This window comes from Cordyceps militaris, assembly GCF_000225605.1.
Source record: "Cordyceps militaris CM01 unplaced genomic scaffold CCM_S00003, whole genome shotgun sequence".
Lineage (NCBI taxonomy): Eukaryota > Fungi > Ascomycota > Sordariomycetes > Hypocreales > Cordycipitaceae > Cordyceps > Cordyceps militaris.
Genome location: NW_006271971.1, coordinates 3,013,069 through 3,032,595, shown reverse-complemented (window position 1 = coordinate 3,032,595; position 19,527 = coordinate 3,013,069). Strand labels below are relative to the sequence as shown.

The 19,527-nt window shown below is 51.1% G+C and overlaps 5 protein-coding genes across 5 annotated transcripts; 1 reads left to right on the top strand and 4 right to left on the bottom strand.

Moving 5' to 3' along the window:
* Positions 1-2,805: 2,805 nt before the first annotated feature.
* On the bottom strand, positions 2,806-3,684 carry CCM_04579 (uncharacterized protein; the record flags this gene model as incomplete). The annotated part of the gene is made up of 3 exons (XM_006669727.1): positions 2,806-2,961; positions 3,025-3,106; positions 3,668-3,684. 3 exons carry the CDS (start codon positions 3,682-3,684, stop codon positions 2,806-2,808), a joined length of 255 nt encoding a protein of 84 aa, XP_006669790.1.
* Positions 3,685-5,672: 1,988 nt separating this feature from the next.
* CCM_04578 (T-complex 11) lies at positions 5,673-7,619 on the top strand (the record flags this gene model as incomplete). The annotated part of the gene is made up of 1 exon (XM_006669726.1): positions 5,673-7,619. The coding sequence occupies one exon, from the start codon at positions 5,673-5,675 to the stop codon at positions 7,617-7,619; it is 1,947 nt and encodes a 648-aa protein (XP_006669789.1).
* Positions 7,620-10,113: 2,494 nt separating this feature from the next.
* CCM_04577 (involucrin repeat protein) lies at positions 10,114-12,629 on the bottom strand (the record flags this gene model as incomplete). The annotated part of the gene is made up of 4 exons (XM_006669725.1): positions 10,114-10,166; positions 10,233-10,305; positions 10,368-12,371; positions 12,471-12,629. 4 exons carry the CDS (start codon positions 12,627-12,629, stop codon positions 10,114-10,116), a joined length of 2,289 nt encoding a protein of 762 aa, XP_006669788.1.
* A 1,563-nt stretch (positions 12,630-14,192) lies between these two features.
* CCM_04576 (uncharacterized protein) lies at positions 14,193-15,087 on the bottom strand (the record flags this gene model as incomplete). The annotated part of the gene is made up of 2 exons (XM_006669724.1): positions 14,193-14,765; positions 14,833-15,087. The coding sequence occupies 2 exons, from the start codon at positions 15,085-15,087 to the stop codon at positions 14,193-14,195; spliced, it is 828 nt and encodes a 275-aa protein (XP_006669787.1).
* A 575-nt stretch (positions 15,088-15,662) lies between these two features.
* On the bottom strand, positions 15,663-17,600 carry CCM_04575 (protein phosphatase 2C; the record flags this gene model as incomplete). The annotated part of the gene is made up of 2 exons (XM_006669723.1): positions 15,663-15,774; positions 15,835-17,600. 2 exons carry the CDS (start codon positions 17,598-17,600, stop codon positions 15,663-15,665), a joined length of 1,878 nt encoding a protein of 625 aa, XP_006669786.1.
* Between the last annotated feature and the right edge of the window lie 1,927 nt (positions 17,601-19,527).

Here is a 19,527-nt window from a genome sequence, read left to right as displayed (position 1 = left end):
GGCTGGCCGCAGTCACCGTGCAGGACGAAAAAAAAAGGGTGACGACGAGTGGGTGGTTTTTGTCGTCTGGCGCGCCGCCCCTCCGCCGCCACGGGTTCCTTTGCAGGTGACTGAATGTCATGTTGACGAGTCTTGAAAGGCCGCAGTGGAACGACTAACTAGTTTCATAGCCAGGCAAGCGGCAGGTGCATGAGAAGGTGCGTACAGAGCGCATGCATGTGAGCGAGTGCGCGTGTGGGAGAGAGTGTGTCGGTTGTGTGGGTGCGTGCATCGTTGTTGCATCAGTGCAACTCTGCTCTTGGACAAGTGTCGACTCTTTACGCTTGCCATCTTACCTACCTAGTAATACGTTATGATAACTCCGTGATGAGTTCCGTATAGTTCGATGACACCCCCGCCAACAGATGGTACGAGCCCAATGCAAGGGCCGAAAGACAGATTAGATGACAGGCAACAACAAGGGCAGAGATCGCTCCTCGTCACCAACGCCCTGTTCCCTCCCCCCGCCGCCTCTGGGGCAGGGGACGTCGTTTTGCCGTAGCGAGATGGGCTGGTCAGACACCGGGACACGACGGCGGCCACGGCGGCGGGCGGGCGTTGTGGCAAGCAAACTGCGCTTCTTTTTTTTTTCTTTTCTTGTCTGTGTGTGTGCAAGCCTCTCTTTCTCTCCCCACAAAGCCCAGCCCCCCGCCGAAGCCTCGAGGCTCCGTCTCACCCATCAGCATCAGCGGCAAAAAAGATGCCCTGCTGCAAGCGATGTGACGAGCTGACCAAACTTGATCCTCGCACAAAGCGTCGCATGGGCTCGTCGTGTGTCCAACCGTGGCGTTTTTCGACTAGCCGTGAACAGACAAAGAAGAAGGCAGAAAAGGAAAAAAAAAAGAGACCAATTCGGCTTACCTAGAACAGGCTGCTGGCACACACACAGACACACACACTGGCCGCTCGGCAGTCATTCGACCCTTGGACGTATTCAACGCCGTGGCTGGCTAAAAGGAGAGACAAGATGGCCGCATATGCTCTAGGTTGGTTATTGGCGTCGAGGCGAGCCATTTGGGAGTGGAAGCGAGATGAAGTTGCTGGAACTGGTATTTGCTGTAGCTCGAATGCTTGGTCCAAGCTATGTAGACCATTTGTCGGGGCCAATATTGGGGGAATCGAGTCCGGATAATAGGAATAAAAAAAATGCCAAATCGAACCAACCTCGGCGAGATCGATCTGTAATGTCTGGCACTCGCACCACACCACTTTGCGCTCGCACACGCCCCTGCGCCCTTCTCCAATTACTTGTGATAGTACTTGGGCAGCCTTGCTTCGACAAGTGTACTAGTTATTGGTAAAAATGCCTACAAATGGCATTGAAAACCCCGCCAACTTGCGACAACCACTTAACAAGTGCCCAAGAACCCAGATGGTGTAATGGGGGGGATAGGTACGAGCGACCGAGGACCCGACACCAGTTATACTGGTAATTAAAAGCCAAAAGGGCATGCACTGAGTCGTGGACGCGCGCAAGCGTGACGGCCTCGAGTGGTAGGCTCACGCCACACGACGTGGATCACGAACAGACCCAGCTGACTCTTTCGGGTCCTTTTTTTTTCTCATCTTCCTTTTGGCGGCTAGGCCCCCCTCCCCCTTTGGGATTTCGGCTCTGTGGACTTATTCAGGTACGCGAAACAGCAACACTAGGCTGCAGAGTTTGGGAGGGAAAAAGCTGCGACCCGAGTCTACTAGCTTGGTGTTAGGTGGTCAGTTGAATGTGGAGGGGGGGGAGGGGGGGGGGTATGTGTGAGTGGACTTGTGTTCTGTGTTGCGAGCGCAGCAGCTGGAAGAACGAACGAGGCGTGGGCAAGCCCCGTTGGAGAGCCCATGACGATTGGGGAACAACGGCGGCATGCAGACAGCATGTCGGAAAAACTGCAAGCCAGCCAAGCGGCCGAGTACAGGCGCATCGCGGCGTCATGTCTTCCATGTCATGACGGCGGCACAACGGTGTGGCATGCAAGTGGCGAGCGGTCTGCGCCGGATGGATACATGGGAAGACGCGCCGTACCAGTTTACCGAGTACTGTTGCTCTTCCTCTCACCGGCTCTGCCCATCATCATCACGGGGACACCACTCGGAACGGGTGCCAGAGGAGCCAAAGCATCCGCCGCCCGCTGCGACCAAAAGGGCTGGCGCCTCAGGCCGGGCCAGTGGTGATGCGACACCAGTGGTAACCAAAGTTATAAGAGGAATTGTGTGGCACCACAGAAAGCCACCGACTCGCCTGGAGAGTTTCCCGACTGAACTAGCAAGTCATGGTTTTGTGGCGGGCGCAGCGGTGACGGCGTCGGGCTCGCACCGAAACTTGTATGGGGAATGGGGGGTGCGTACGGTACGTACTATTCATTCGTAATAACGAGCTACTTGCTGAAGTAGTATCCGGGTTGTCCGTCGGGCGCCAGTTGGCCGAGGGCGGTTTTCTTCATGGCTTACGAAGTAGTTACTGACTGACTGGGAATACAGGCAATGGAGAGGGAGGTAGGTGATGACTAGCTTGCAACAGGTAAATTCAAGGGAAGAGGAACATGCAGTGATGAAGATGGGCACCGATAACCGAGTGGTCCTTTTTTTTTCTTGTCCTTTTTTTCTCTCAATTTTACTACACAGCCCGTGAGGCCAGATGGTAGAGATGCACTACTGCAGATGCATGACAAGGCATCGTGGAACCCAATCCAGTGGGCGGTGGGCGGTGCAGCAATAGCCGGAGATGGAACCAGCCCGTACGAGTAAGACGAGGAGGGGGCGAACATCATGAGGGCCTCATGCGGCGGGCCGGCGGCGGCGGCGGATGCGGCGAGACGAGAGGGAATAGCCAAGCCCCTCGGCGGAGGGCGAGGAGTCATGTACATACTTGCAGGTCCCGAGTCTGAGGAATCCGGCGGCGTCCGTCCTTTTTTTGGGGGGTAGTTTTTTTTGCTGCCAAGGTAAGGTGGAAGGGGCGGTGATTGAACGCTACCAAGACGCAAAGTCAATACATACAGAAAGTCCGGGTTGGGTTAGGAGCAGGTAGCCGGCCGGTCGAGGATCCGGAGCGGGCGGTGGGCGGTTGAGGCCCGGGAAGCTGGGCGGTGATGGAAGAGGGGGAGGGGGATTGTCGGCAAGTGGTGCGGCGAATGAAAGTGGGTGGCGGCGAGAAAAAGAGCGAAGAAGAGAATAATGAAGGCGAGACAGGAGAAGAAAGAGACGTGATAAAAAAAAAAAAGTGATGGATGATGGTGCATTGGGATGAGAGGAGGAATGTCACTGACTTGCTTGGGTGTGCCCTCGCCAGCTGAACAGGGAGGGGTGCAAAGTACAGCGAGTGGAGCAGGCGCGTGGCCTACCGGGTTAGTGGTTGGTCGTCTTGCCCTGTTGGGCAGGGTACGTCTGGATAGGGTTGTTGGAGGGAGCTGCGACTATTTACGGACAAGGTATGACAGGCAGGTCAAGTTTGTATTGGTCAAAGGGCAGGAAAAATGGTCTTGCTTTCGTCCTCTTTGTTGTGTTGGTGTTGCTTCCCGCGCGCCAAGTGTTGGTCAAGACGAGCCGCCGAGGAAGTCACGGCTACATAGGAAGGCGTGTGCAGCCAGGGGCTTGCTCGAAGCAAGTCATGAACAAAAAGGTATTCAGCAAGAACCGTCACATAATCAGATATGACATGGTAACTAGAAACGGAGAGTTGCCGGTGCAGCCGGGTTTCGTCGTCGCCGTGGCCGGGGTGCGGGGAGAGACGAACCAAAATGGCTCGAAAGTCTAGTTACTGGACACTGGGACAAGACAAGTGGTGGGCTGGATGCAACCCAAGTTGGCCTGAAAGCATGTAACTACTAATGTAATAAATAAGGTAACTACGGAGGAAGCCCTATCGGTCGGTGGTGGGCGCGGCGGCAGGGCCGAGGGGGATTGGACGGCGAGTCACGCTGCTGAAATTCCTCGGTTGCAGAAGGAGGAGTTGCAGTGCAGAGGTGAGGCTGCAATGCGCTGTAACTTGCGACGAGCGTGCCGTGCTGCAGCGCTGTAACTTGCGACGAGCGTGCCGTGCTGCAGCGCTGTAATAAATGCTGGACAGCTGCAAATGCTGTAATGCGCTGTAAATGGCAGCGTGCTGCAAGCCGCAAGTCATGCACTGTAACAAGCTGCCGTGGCCGCGCTGATGGCAAGACGGGCAGACAGCTTGGGCAGCGAGCCTTTCCTCCTGCACTTGCCCCGAGCTGAGCAGCCTGAAGCCTGTCGCCTGGCCTAATAAAAGTTAGTACCTCCCTCCTCCTGCTGCAACCCACCAGCGCTTGGCTCACTCTCAGAATACAAACCCACCTGTAACTCCGTACCGCTGTGCTTGTACCGCCCGCCTGTGTCATGAAAGAAAAGCCCCCCCCCCCTTCCCTTCTCTTTCCCTGCCCAAAAAGGGACCTTTCCGATCCACCCCCCGTTTCCCCCTTACCGCACCCCCCCTTTCCGTTTGTCCACACGCCCCCCCTTTCGTTCGTTGCTTGTTGCTCACCCTCCTCCTCCTCCTCCTCCTCTCACTCGTTTTCCCCCCCCAAAAAAAACGATCCCACCCAAAGGGGCGTCCGGGACAGGAGTCAGTCAAGTCACTCGCTCTCTTTTCTTACTTCTTATTTAATTTTTTTTTTACAGTCCTCTTTTTAGGCCCTTTTTTTTAGACCTTGTCTGTTCCCCATTTCCCCTTCCCTTCCCTCTATGCCGGGCCCCTTCTTAGCCTACCCATCCCCATATCTACGATCTCCTTGCACTTCTCTTTTTTTCCCTTCCCTTGCACTCCTTCCCTCTCTTTCTTCTTTTCTTCTTCCCCTTGGTCCATTTTAGATTTCCACAATACTCGACTGCTTTCATCTTGTCGTCTTCTCTCCATTCGCATCTACATATCGTCGATTCTTGCCAACCACACTCTTCCTTCATCAGTCACTACTACACTTCGCCATCCGCCAACTCTCCAACTCTTCTTCATCGCTTCCGATCCCGGTGTCCGCCTCGTCCGACTGCTTCCACGCGGAACCAACAAGCCGAACCCGACGACAACCTCTTCGCTTGATTTCGAGGCCTCTTGCCCATCACCGCACCTCGACTTGCTCTCCTTATCCCCATCATCACCGCGCTTTCGGTATCCTCATACATAACCATACCCGACGACGGACGCTTGTCAGTAACCCCGAGGCATTTCGCCAGTGCCCAACGACAACGTCTGCGCTCGCAAACCTTGATTTGCCCCAACGTCGACAACTCTACTACCAACGGTCCCCCAAACTCAAAAGTAAGCCCGCCTACCATGACAGCATCATCATTGCCATTCGGGTCGGACCTAGGCTTGAATTGGCTTTCTTGGCCCTTGCCGCATCTACGCCAATCTCCCACTTGCTGTTTGCTTCCGTGTCCCCTTCGCTGTTCCCCTGCCCCTTTATAACCGCTTTACCATGCTGTTTTGTTGCGAAACCTCATTTCTGCAATGCTCCTTGCAGCTTACACAACCTCGCTCGAGCGTCGCACCACCTGAATGTTTTCGCCCCTTCGGCTTTCATCTGTCCCTCGCTAACAAGGTTGTTGTTGCAGCTCGCCTCTCTGCCTGTTTTCTACATTGACCCGGTCAATTCGGCAGCCCAAAGTAGAAGCAACCCTTACCACTCGTCAAAATGGTGGCGGAACAAGGCACTGGCGGCCCTGTCGAGCGGTCTAGACGCAACCTCTCTACCTCGGCCCCTCGCCCTAGCTCAGATACCGAGTCAGTACCTGAGGCAGATGTTCAAATGACACAGCCTGCTCAGGACGAGCAAAAAACCACGACGCAAACCCAGCCTTCGCAGGAATCCCCTCGCAGGTGTGATTCCGCTCCCAGAGCAACCTCGCCTCCTGCAGCCCTCTCCCCGAGGGACATCAACTCACGCACACCAACACCTCACCCCAACGCCCTCAGACCTGGCCAAAAATGCAGTCACAATCATAGTTCCAGTGCCCCTGCTCATCCCTTGGAGCCTCCCGTCACCCGCACCACCCTCAGCGAGCTTGATGTCACCAAAATCATTCACAACCCCAAGCTCCGCCACGACATCAACTTCGACCCCGAGCTGCACTTTAGACCAAACCTCGATGGCGAAAAGGGGCGCAAGAAGCAGGACCGCGCAAGCCAGTTTTGGCGCGCTCTAAAAAGGGAGCTGACCATGTTCGTTGCCGACCGCCCTACTTTTTACGCAACCTATGGTCGCAGTGACGACTGGACCCTACCTACCTTGCTCAAGGCTGTCAAGGAGATCATCCAGACTCTCGTTCCCCAGCGCGATCGCCACTTCCTCGACGAAGGTCTGAATGTCGAGCTCCTTATGCAACAGTTTCACAAAGGTATCGCTGATCTGGAGAAGCTGGCTCAGTGGCTCTCGCAGGTCCTCAAATCCCACTGCGCCCCTATGCGTGACGACTGGGTCGATGCCATGTATAAACAGATTAGCAACGGCAATAAAAATTCCGATATTGACGAACTCGCCGGCGGCATGCGCAGCCTACTTAGTGTCCTCGAGGCCATGAAGCTTGACGTCGCCAACCACCAGATTCGATGCCTCCGCCCCGTTCTCATCGAAGACACGATTCACTTTGAGCAAAAGTTTTTCTTGAAGAAGATGGCGTCGAAAAAGATGGACATGGGCCCGTCCAAGAAGTGGTACAAGGACGCCGCCGCGCAACACGCCAGTGGCATCACCACCTCTACCCTAACCTTTGGCGACACGGGTGTCTTCTTTGAAGCCCTATCCCGCCTGATTCTGCCCTCGTCGCCCGAAAAGCGACTCCCCAGCACCTTTCTCTTTGACGAGGAGCGCATCCTCAAGCTCCGCTGCGACATGCTCGACTGCATCAACCTGCAAGTCTGCATGAGAATGTACGAGGATCTTGAACGCATCGGCCGCTACAACGCCTCTGGCCTCTTTGCAGGCCCGACCTTGGACGGTAACACAACTCGCCGCTCTAGTTCGGCCGGCTCGGATTTCAACTTCAACACACCTCTCGAGACGTCGCGACCCTCTAGCATCACATTTAGTACCACTGGTTCCGCAGATTCGTCGGCTCGCTCATCTCTCAACCTTCCTGCCTATGTTGCTCCCGATAACTGCGAGGCTAAGAACAAGCGCAAGCTCTACCGGTCTCTTGTGGCTCTCCTCCAGTCCGTCGCCCCCGTCGGTCTGCGTCACGCTACTCGTTGGCAGTCAATGTCTTCCTCGATTGCCCTGCAAATTTTCCGCTACACCAAGGCCCCCACTAGCATGCTGAGCACCTTTGAGGATAAGCTTGCCACCATTATCCGCGGCATGGACTCCCCCCTTTACAAGGAGGTTGAAAAGTCATTCCACATCCGCCTTATGGCGGAGCTCAGCTCTCGGGTTCGCGAGTACCGCGCCCTCTCGGGGGTAGGTCTCTTTACGGCTGCTACTACTGGCCGTTCCCAGGCTCAGGCTCGCAACCACGACCACGAAGACTCGGTGCTGGAGGACATTGCTATTCGCCTAGCACACCTTGGTGTCTTACACTGGCGCGTCTGGGCGCAGACGGCATACGTGGATGAGGACAGCATGGTGGTGGACTCGGAAACGTAAAGGTATCGGAACAACCCCCCTCATCGGCAGGGCATTCTTTCTATTATATCCATGGTTCTATTCGAAACATTGCATTTTACAACTATTACAACTAATAATACGACGGCGCGGCGCCCCGAATAGAAGAAGCGTGCAAACGTCGACTATCAGCTTCAATACGGAAGCTCATGTGGAGGAAATACCTTTGTTCACTCGCCCAAGGCGTGCGAGTCGTCTGCTACGCCACTTATTCTGAGGTGGTCATTTGTACTGTACTACCCCCTTTTGTTTTTGGTGCGAGGCTTTTTGTTGTCTTCTGAGCACTGTTGATTTTCTATGGGCTGGCGTTTGGAATGGTTAGGGGCGAACAAGGGATACATTGGTTGTTTGATTTGTTTTGGTACAAATGCTCTCGGAGGCGTCATTGGTTTTTTAGCATTAAGATTTGAAAGCCCAAAGCTGTGGACAAGCAGACATGAGCGAAATATATATATCTATTAATTCATTACACGTGCTTTTCTCATGTCCTTTTCTCATGTGACGTGCCACCAACGTTGAGCTTGCTGCAGCTAACGTTGGCCCAGGCACAAAGGTGGCCACAATGAGGGTCTGCCCTCGTGCATGGGTCCTATTATATACGTATTGTACTCTTTGTGTATTTGTTTGTCATGGCTACTTGCATCTCGGTTGCTACGTGACGAAGGGTGTACAATCAAGAGGTAATCTAAGAGAGAAAAACAAAGCGCAAAAAAAAAAAAGAGGGTACAGCTCTTCATCCCAGCAGAAACGTGTGAATAGATGTTGAAGTTGTGCCCGTGTACATATATATATGCCTTGTCGTGTTGGTCTTCACCATCAGGCTGCGCGCGGGCACCAACAAGAGACCACCAACACGTGCTGTTCACAGCACGCGCGCAAAAACGGGTTTGTTTTGTTTTCAACTCTCTACATATTCGTTTGTCAACTATGTACGTAATAGTAACTCTGTACGTAATAGTCTCTGTGTTCTTTGCACTCTGTCCTGACTGGCCCATCGTGGCAAGTTTGCCGCGTGAGCGTTGGTTGCTGGCATTTCCACTTGCTAATACTGCATGCTATTTGTATCTCATAACCTTGCCTGTACGCAATTGTTTGTATCGAGCATTGCCTCCTCTCTCTTGCTAACAATCGTAATGGCAGTACCAAGTTTGAAAGTACTACAAGCATACATGTCCATTTCCACGTTGTCGACTCAAAAGTAAAGCTGTCAAGTAACCACAACAACTCTATACATGTTTTTAGTCTTGAGCTAGAATATTCTAGCCCCCCCAGGGAAGGGGGGATTTACTCTATTTATACATCAACTTTTCAGGCGGCCTTTTTCTTTCTGGGTCAAATGGAGCTGATGGATTGGATAGGTGTCATTTAGCAGGGTTTGTGCTAACTCAATGACAACATGCCACGAAATTCTGTAAAAAAAAAAAAAAACGTTGACAAGTAGAGGAATTTCGACTGAGCCCATCTAGATCCAATTCTGGACGGGACAGGGGCAGTGGATCCATGACGCCATCATCAAGAGAGGTACAAACGGGCGTGGTGAAGCCGCGCGCACGCCGTCGTGACGCCATCGACTGTTTTTCAAACAGTCATCGTCTATCTGGTAGTCAAAGGAGAGGGGTGTAGGGATAAAACTGGATAGTTCAACGTTGAACAAGTCGTCTACATCAAGAAAAGGCGGGCTCAACATATAAAAAAGTTCTTGATTTCTCTTTGCAAGAAAAAGGTTCTATAGTTTGTCTGTTCTCTGCTTCCCTCCATCCAAAAATAAACAAGATCCAAAAAAGAGCAGACGAGTAGAGGATGCATCAACACAACACACCCCAAATCTTGTCACTTTGAGCAATCCCAGCCCATTGTAAATAGCTTTCCAAGAGTTCATTTCCCCCCTGCTCCAAGCTTGTTCGTTCTTTTTGCCTTTTCCTCGCCCATTTGAATAAAAAACGCGTCCTCCTTTGTTGTTGGGAACTTGCCCATCTCCTTTTCTTCAAAAAAAAGTTCGCTCCTCATGAATGCCCAAAAAACAGCTCCTCAACCCACAACCAAAGATAAACAGACAAAACGAATATCAAACTCAATAAAAACAAAAGCGATCATCTAGCTTGCAAAATCCCAATCAATGCATAGAAACATGGAGCTCCAACTCCCAAGGGGTAGTAATAATGGTTGTTCTTCAAACAAGAAGAAAAGAAGAGAAATGCAAAATGGAAAAATGTGTCGAGAAACAAAAGGCATCTGGCAGAAAAACGCTGCTCATTGGTATGCGAAGCTCCAAAAAAAGCGGCCAGGCAAATGTTCTTCTTTCCCGTCTAATCGAGGCCGTGAATCATCGTAGGCGGTTGCATAGGCCGGCCAAACAAGACCTGTCTGTGTCGCACAGGGGGCTGTGTTTCCGCTCTTGGCATGGTTATTTACAGGTGTATGAAAAGAAAAGGCCCGGTAGCGTAAAACGTGAAATGATGGGAAACGGTTGCTGCTCTCAGGTGCACGGGTCCGGCTTAAACGAGGATGGTCGGGACCGTGTGGCATAATCTGGTGTCAAGAGTGAGGGAGACGGCACGGGAGAGCCTATTCGTTGTTACCGCGGACTCAACGGACTCTTGCCAGGTCCTAGACTCCGTTTTAAGCGCGCGAGTTCTTCTTCGAGCCTGCGGGCTCGGCCTCGCTCCTCCTATAACTGCATGTTAGCAAGGCGCACAGCCTAGAAATGTGCGATTGTGGGTTGGTGCATACCCTCAAGTCCTCCTGGAACTTCTTCCTCTCCTCCCTCATCGTGGCACGGAACTGTTCGCTCAACATAGAAGCTCCAGCACCGCCGCCCTTGCCGCCGCCGACTCTGAGGCGGTGACCATCCAGCTCCTCTTGGAGCGTGGCAATCTGCTCACGCGCCTTTTCCACCTCGGCTTCGACTTTTTGTTTAGCCTGTAGAGTCTCGTCCAGCTTACTCTCCAGTTCCACCTTTTCGCGCTCGGCGCCCAGAGTCTCCTTCGTAATACTTTCGAGATCTTCGGCCGTACCTGCTAGCTCCTTCTTGAGCTTCTCAATCTGATTACTGAGTCTTTGTACTTCGGCATTATTCTTAAGTGCTGCCACGTCGGCCGCGCGCTCGGCGCGAGTCCCATAAGCTCCGTCCAGCTCGGCGCGGGCGATAGTGACTTCCGTTTTCAGCTCGGCAAGTGTCATGTTGAGCTCGTCTATATCGTTGTCCTTGTTCTTGAGTATCTTGTCCTTGAGCTTCATGTCGGCTTGAAGGGCGCTGACGGCCTCTTCCGCAACCCGTTTGTCGGCAATGGCTATTTCTAGCTCTGCAGCTCTATCCCCAGAAAGCTTGCTCTCAGCCTCGACCTTTTTGATCTTCTTCTCCAGCAGCTCGATAGTCTCTTCGCGATCCTGGAGATCTGCTTGGGCGTTTCCGGCAACAGTAGCATGAGCGCGGGCCTGTTCGAGGTCCTGTAGAGCTTCCGATAACAGATTCTGGGCGTTCATGGCGTCCCTTTCCGCGCGGACGACGGCTTGGCGGGCGCTTTCAACCTCTTCTTGTCGACGGGCCAGTTCTTCGTCTTTTTCAGCGTCGGATTTGTTGTTGAGCTCTCGTTGTTGTTTGATCTGGCGTTTCAAGACTGTACGCTGGTCTTTGAGAGTAGCCGTTTGTGATGACAGGTAGTTGACTCGCTTTGTGAATGATTTGAGGTTGTAGTCTTCGGAGTGGCCAAACTCATCGTCGGAGCCCTCGTCTTCGTCATTCTCGGATAGACCCTTGTCAACACGCGCTCTGCGGCGCTCCTCTCTTCGCTGCCTCGTACCAGCGAAATCCTTCTGAATGACACTCCACAGGTGTCGGACAGCATCTTCACTCTCGCTGGGGCCGGCTGGCGTAACTTGTTGAGAGGACTCCTGCTCGGCCTGGACAGCAACCAGACCTGTTTCAAGGTAATCGATTTGATGTCGCAGCATTTCCAAAGGCTTCGCATTCGATGTGTTGCGAGGCGGCTCGATGTAGTCCTTGTTGACGTCGGGGTTGAACTGTACAATAGTGTCGCGCAGAGAACCGTTGAGGGCACGAAGCTTCTCCTCAAAGTCGCTGACGGACTTGATGAGGATGAGATTCTCCTCCTTGACGCGGTCCATCTCGCCACGCTCTCTGTTTGGTGATTTCATGGGAATCTCGATTGCGTTTTTGCGAGCCGCCGAGTCAAGCGGATACATGCCGTCCTCAAAGTAGTTGTCGTCGCCAGCAGGGTCCAGGCTATTGCGGCTATGTGTATAGGTATATAGGCTCTCGGGGCTTCCGGGGATGCCATTGTTGACTTGGGTTTGCTGTGCATTCTTCTTCTTGGAAGCCTTGTGAGTAAGCTGGAGAATTCCGGCAGTGTGCTCGAGAATGCGCCGTTGAGGGACCATGAGACTCTTTTCGAGGTTGAAGAGTTCGAGGGCAAGTTCTTCGCATTTCCGCTGGGTCTGGAGGCCGTCTTCTTCGGCCTGGGGATCCTGGGAGCCATCGGGTGACAATCTGGCCATGGACAGGGCGGCGTCTCGGTACTTTGCCTGGATGGCGAGGTTGGCTCTGGTAGATTCGATGCGCTGCACCATGAGCTGGGACTGCTTCTTGAGGTTGTCGACCTCTTCTTGAGGGAGAATTTCATATTTGTTGCTGTCTGCCAAGGCAGTTTCGGTGAGGAGGTGAATCTGGATTGGGTCCTTGAGGTCGACGACGGCCGGGCTTGGTGTGCGATTGATCTGGTAGTCAAGGTCGAGTTAGTGCCCATGACACGCAAGGCGGCGCATTTAGTCGGTATTCTGGCGGACCGCCAGTCCTAACAGACCAGAGCTACTTACCGGAGGGTATCGCGGCGCGTCTCGATCCTCGCCGACGAGCATATTTCTGGCAAATTCCTCGACAGCGGCCTTTCCGCCTACCACAGGGCCGCCGCCGCCGGGAGACAAATTGGAGGCGCCATAGTCGTAGGGGCTCCTGCCCGAGGCAACGCCGTTCATAGCAGTATATCTAGTTGCGTGAGAGGGTCGTAATCATCGATACATGAAGGCCAGCGGGGTGGGAGGGTTCGGAGCTACGGCTGGGTGTCGCAGGCGAGCAAGGCGAAAGCAAGCAGAGGGGCCGCTGGCCGTGTATCGGTATATCCAAGAAGTGATAAGAATAAAAGGAACGTGAAAAGCAGCAAAAGGCGTAGCGAATCAGGTCGGGGACAGGAGCGCAGTCGCAATAGTCGTCGGGTCGAGGTGGTTGGGGGAAAGTCGGTCTTGGTGTGTGGCTCGGTCGAGAGGAGCTTGTCGCGCAGCAAGAAAAAGAAGACGATTTAGCGACGAGCAAGATTGACAAAAGGAAAAAGGGAATATGCAGCTAAAGGAAGGTCTGTTTTCCCCGTTGTTCCGTTGCTCGCTTTGCGCCAAATGGAGCCAAATCGGGCGGCTATGTTGCTTTCTGTGTGGTATGTCGATGGAGGGCCAGAAGTAAGAGCCACGAACCAGACGCAGGGGAAAACGACAGAGGCCTTTTCTGGGAAAGCTGCAAGGGGCAGAGTACCGGCAGCAGGTACGAATACAACAGCCCAAGAAAAAGAGAGCGGCTGCAGCAGGACCCCTGGCCAAAAGGCTGAGTCGACTTGCTTGCTGATGGATGGGCGGGCAAGAGAAAAGGAGACAGCGGGCTGGTGCGCTTCCATGTGGATCAAGCTTGTTTGTATCTGAGACCCCTGAGAATACATTCCGTCCCGACACACCCCACGCGAGTTGCGCCATGGCACCATGTATTCTCGACGAAAGAGTGACTTGATGGTCGATCCTCGCCTTGCTCGACAAACTGGTTCCTCTGCTCTGTTTCCCCCTCGCCTCGCCTCGCTCACCAACTGAGTAGAGGACCTACCTGCAGTTGTTCCAGGGATCATGTCGGTAGTCGGTCGAGTTTCAGCCCTTGCCGAGATAGCAGGGTAACCTTGTCAATGTCAAAAGAAAAAGAAATAGAAAAAGAAAACAAAACATGAGCATAACTTGACACTGCCTTCCTCTGAAGTCTGGAGTCTGGAGCTGCCCGCCCGCCCGCTGAGGTGGCCGCATCGCAGCGCTAGCCCCTGCGTCATGAACACCTGTAACCAATGCACCAAACCAGGACAACCCACCGTCATCATGCATAGTTAATTAGATCATCGAATAAAATCTACCTGTTCATCCATCCGAGAGCATATCGTATTGCCTAATTTGTACATTGACTCCGGCTATACCCAAGGTCCTGCCCAGCACCACTTGGTTGGTCATGCTCTCATCCCAACCACTGTCTCACACTTCATTGCTTTGTTCCTTGAAACCACCAACGGTATCTTAAACTGCCGAAAAGAGGATAAAAGGATGGCCATTGAGCCCCGGCGTTGCTGAGATTGCGCAACGTATTCAATTATCTACTCGTACGTAGTTGGCAACCATGTGCACCAGTCCACGCCAAACGTAACCTCTTCTGAGTTGTTGTATGCATATATTCGGCTCGCATGTTGGCCACACTACCCGCAAGTAACTGCTACCTTTACCATTCTATCCATACTCGTACAGTTACAATGCCTCCCGGAACTGGTCAACTATTTGCTGTCCCATCGTCCGCCGTCTATCCACATCCTGCTGCCGCTCACCACCACCAGCATCCACACCCGTCGACGCGCCTGCCGCCGCATTCTCCCCCTCCAGCCGCCGCCGGAGCTGCTCAAACTCGGCGCCGCTGCGCTGCGTCTTGACGCCGACCATCCACCCGGGCAGCCGCCACGTCACCAGTCCCGCCGGCAGCAGCCCGCCGCGCCACGCCTGGCCCACCACCCAGCCCGCCGCCGCGCCCACCACCGACCCAGGCCACTGCAGCAGAGCCAGGTGCAGCGCCAGCACGTACTGGTACGACTTATCCGACAGTGTCAGCCCCGAAAAGGGCTCGCTCGTCGGCGGCGCGTCCGACGTCGCGATCCGGTACTTGTACATGTGCGGCACCATGGCGTGAAACTGCGCCAGCACCGCAAAGAGGACCGGCGTCAACCCCCCGGGCACGTAGTTGAACAGGCCCGGCGCCAGCGGCCGCAGCACCCCCATGAAGGCCGGGGGGATAATCGATGTAATGAGGAACGTCATGACAAGGAACGACTATTTGTTGCCGACAGCATTAGCGACCGCCCTCGAATCGTTCCAGCATAACATCCATTGTACTTACAGCGTACTTTCTCGATCCCCACATGCGCTCGACGGTCCGTAGGTTATAAAGCGACATGGCCGCAAACAGCACCTCGGCCGAGTTGGTGTAGCACAGCTGGTACGTAAAAAGTCTCCAAAACTGTCCGTATTGCACTATGTGTGGGTTGATGAGGATGTACGCATAGTGCTTCATGTCGAGCAAGCTCGCCCCAATCGAAGCCGACACGAGGCCCAGCACCATCAGTCTTGTCACCGGTGTGTTTGTGAAAGTCATCGTGTTTTTATTTGTATCGGTGTCTCAATGAATTCGACAAGTTTTCGACAAGGAGAAAGTTTCGTGCTGGTCTGTATCTATGGGAGCGTCGTCGCGGGCATCTCCCCGTGGCGCATCGACCAGCCGATGGCTCGCTGGAACCTCCAGAATTCAGCGGTAATTATGAATTCGACTTGCCCGGGGTACCAAAGTCGTCGAGTGTAGTCCGGGGGTGAAAAATGAGGCCGGTATCCCACAATGCCGTTTGTCGCAGATGCGTGTGATGGTTCAGGAACTGGACAGTTTGCTCGGCATTTGGACATGTGGCGACATAATCGTCACGTGCAACCTCAACGGCCACGACTTACACAGAACCTTCTGCCGCGTGACACGATTCAAGTACAGTACAACACATGAATAACTAGGTTTCTGGCTCAGATTCAATGTTTAATTGCACATTACGAAAACTGCTATGAGCAGTAAAATCGTACTCCGTCATAACGCCGGCTCTGTCCGCTTTGCCATGTATATCTATACAGCATCCGATCGGGATAGTGGAAAATAAAAACAAAACAAAAAATTACGCATGCCAAAATTTACAGTCTAGGCTTGGGAGCTCCGTTGTTGGCTGTTGCTTCATGGTTCACAGTAACCTCGCCCGTCTTAGGGCCGTTGCCAAAGAATATGACTTCCACAGTCAAGTCGTCCCTAAATAAAATCAGCCATTAGCATTCATACAACACGGGAGATTCGAGTGCGGAGACATACCTATAGCGTCGAGAAAACGGTGCAGGAAGAGTTAGGAGGGCGCGGACCTGCTCGTCGTTGGAGCCGCCCAGGGCGTTGCGGACAAGATGTGTCGCCACGTTCTTGTCCTTGACCAGGAAGCGCCCTTTGGCCGCGGGGTCGTTCCCCCACTGCTGCATGCGAATCGGCACGCGCTGACCGTCGCCGCCATCGCCAGACTCCTTGCTCTGTTCGACAGGGAGCGCCTTGTTGGAGGCGCCAAACACCTTGGCCCAAGCCGCCTCAAAGTGCGAGCTGGAAGACGATGACGCACCCATCTTCGCCTGCGACTCTATCCACTGGCCGACAAGACCGACGACCTCATCGTTGGTCAGCATCTCCCAGAGGCCGTCGGTGGCCAGGACTAAAAAGTCGCCATTCTCGGGGTTGATCTTGGTCGTCGTCACCACAGGCTCCGCCGTAACGTATGGGGGCGTTTTGAGCAACGGCGACTGGCTGCGGGCAAAGAAACCTTGCTTGAGCTTGATGGTGGTCTCACGGCTCCATTTGTAGACGGCGTCTCCAAAGGCGCGTGAAGGCTCCAGACCACCGAGCACGCGGCCGTTGCGCACGACATTGTCCTCGCCAGGGTGTTCTCTGCGCAGGCGCGCGGCCTCGTGCGGGTTTCCGCCGGTTTGGTCTTCGGAGAGGGCGGTGGCTGTCCACTTGCCACTTTCGGAGCGGCGTCCGAGGACAGCGCGCGAGTCGCCTGTGACGGCTACGCGGAGAAGTTGAGTCCGGGTATCGTAAAATGATAGGAGCGCGCACGAGCCTGACATGGCTGGTTGCAGAAGCTCAGCAGCCACGGCCTTGGAGCTGGCCTTGAAGACCTTCTCGACGCTCTTGTGGACAATCTCATTGTCGAGCTGGGTGAAGCCCGTCTTAATAGCGAGATCAATGGCGTCGGCAGCGGGTAGCCCTCCCTTAGTTGTTTTGTACGTGTCATTCAGCTCACGCGCCACGTAGCTGATGAGGCTCTCACGCAGAGTCGCCGAGGTAGTCCAACCAGAGTGGCCATCAAAAACACCCCAAAACATCCAGTCGTTGTTCTGCGTATCCGCCGATGAGGCCGTAACCTCGACAATCTTTTCCGCGTGATCATCCTCGATCGGGTCGTTGCTGGAGAGTTGAACCAGGTCGTAGCGGGTGACGCCCTGGCCGCGGCTCACCGAGAAGGACTCCTCTGTCTCGCGGAGCCTCTCCGTAGCTTGCTCGGGGCTCAGCATCTCGACGATGCGGCGGCCGTCGCTCGTCGTCTTGGAAATAGGCTCCTCGCCCACAATGGTGCCCTGTCGGAGCTCGTCGGCGCCAACTACGAGCACGGTCCGGGTCGGCAGGGCCACAGATGCCGTGCCGGTGGTAGTGCCTAGCGGCGGCTGGCCGGCGGTCGAGGTGAGGCTGCGCGCACCGGCAGCGCTCGTGAGATTCCAGGTGGCGCCTCCGTTGTACGAGTACCAGGCGCCGTAGCCGACGACGATACTGGAGACGAGCGCGGCGGGGATGCGCCGAAAGAACATGGAGGACCGCAGGGGCAGGCTGGTGGCGGCGTGCGTTTGGCGGGCAGCAGCGGCAGCGGCCGAGGACGAGTGCAGCGAGGCGGCGCGGATGGAGGTAACGAGAAGGTTCGACGGCCGTTGAATGGAATATGCGGAGGAGAGGAGACTTCGCAGCGAGGGTCGACCGAAGGCAGCCGATCGGACGCGGGAGTGGCAGGTTGTGCGGACAGCTTGCAGAGCGGCGCGATGCATTTCGGGGAGGCGAGCTCAGGAGCTGTCGTGATGAGGCAGGGTGCGGAGGGGGCTGCGGTCAAGATCTCCTTTGGCCGGATCTGAAACTGCGGGCGATGAGTGCACTCCTCCAACCGACGCTTTGATACAGAGGGTTGACGAGCTGAAGTGGTACAATCTGGAGAGGCTGCAGGCTGGTGTGGGGAGAAGGTCGATCACTGGGTGGGCGAACTAACTAGAGCAGGAACGACAGCGAGACGCTGGCACAGTGGGAAACAGCTCGTCGTTTCAGCGTCCCATAACGTCGAACACGGGGTAACCGCACGCAACCCCCTAACAACCGCACAGCTAAGAAGGGTATAGTAGAAAAGTTAGTATATATTAATATATATTAGTATATATAAAGCTAAACTAGATCTAGAACTTTATCTCTATAGATTATAAATCCCTTACCTCTTACTTAAGATATAATTAGTTATTTTTATCTTTATTTATATTATACTTTAACTTTTATACTTTAAACCTATTATTAAATTTAGCTAATTATATATTAAAAAGCTTTAAAAGTAAATTAAAAGCTATTATTAAAAAAGGCTTAACTTTAATAATATTTACTACTTTAGTAAATTTCTAATTAAAGTTAATATAAACCTACTTTTATTTAATTAGTTAATATACTTTAAAGCTATTATATAAATATTTTTTTTTTAAAACTAATTATTTTTTTTAAAGTTATATTATATATTTTTTAATCTTTTAAAAGAAATTAATTAAAATAAGTTTTTATTTATATATATATATTACTTATTAAAAGTCTTTATATAATTTTAAGGTTTTAATAAGAATATTAATACTTTTTTAATTATTAAATAATATAATTAGCTTATTATAAAGTATATATAGGTTAAGTATAAGTATATAAAAAAAGGTATTAATATATTAATTAATTAAATTTTTATTTTTTATTATTTATTTTATATATTTTTTAAAATAAATATATTAGTATATATAATTATATATATATTAATAAATAATACCTTTTAATTAACTAGTTTTATACTTTAAACTAAGCTTAAATAAGTAAAGTAATATTTTTACTTAAAAGGTATAAATAACTTTATATTAAATAGTTATAAAATATATAATATATAAATAAGTAAATATAATAATATAATATTTAATTAAAAGGCTAGCTATATAAAATAAAGCTAATAGTAATTATTATAGTTATTTAAAATTAATAGCTATTTTTATAAAAGGTTAATAGGTTATATAAGTAAGTTAAAATATTTTATAAGCTAATTAATTATAATAGAATTACTAGTCTATTCTTTTAAAGTTATTTTATAAGACTAATTAGAGTTAAAGTCTAGTTTTTCTTTAAACTAATACTATTAAATATCTAATTAGCCTTTAAATAGAATAACTAAGTTAATTAACCCCTTAGCTATAAAGATATACTTTAAAATTATAATTTAACTACTTAACTTAGGCTATATAATTAAGGTTAACTTCTAACTAGCCTAACTAAAGACTAGCCTATTTAAGCCTAGTTTTTTATATAGGCCTATTTTATTTATTCTAAATTATTAAATTAAGTATATTATTATAATCTAAGTATTATAATTAATTAAAAAAAGTAAAGATCTTTATAAAGGTTATACTAATAGCCTAATTTAGTCTAATTAATTAGGCCTAAGTTATTACTATTTTAAAGTAATATTAAAGAAAATAAGTTAGTTAATACTTATTAAGAAAGTATTAATAACTTAATTTAATATAATATTATATAATAAATATCTTAATTTACTTATAAAATAAAACTAAGTTAATTTTAATTTAGTATATAATATAATTAGTTAAATAAGTCTTTTAAAAAAAAGAATTATTTATTACTTTTATATAACTTATTTATAAAAGTTTATATCTTATTTATAATTATATAAAG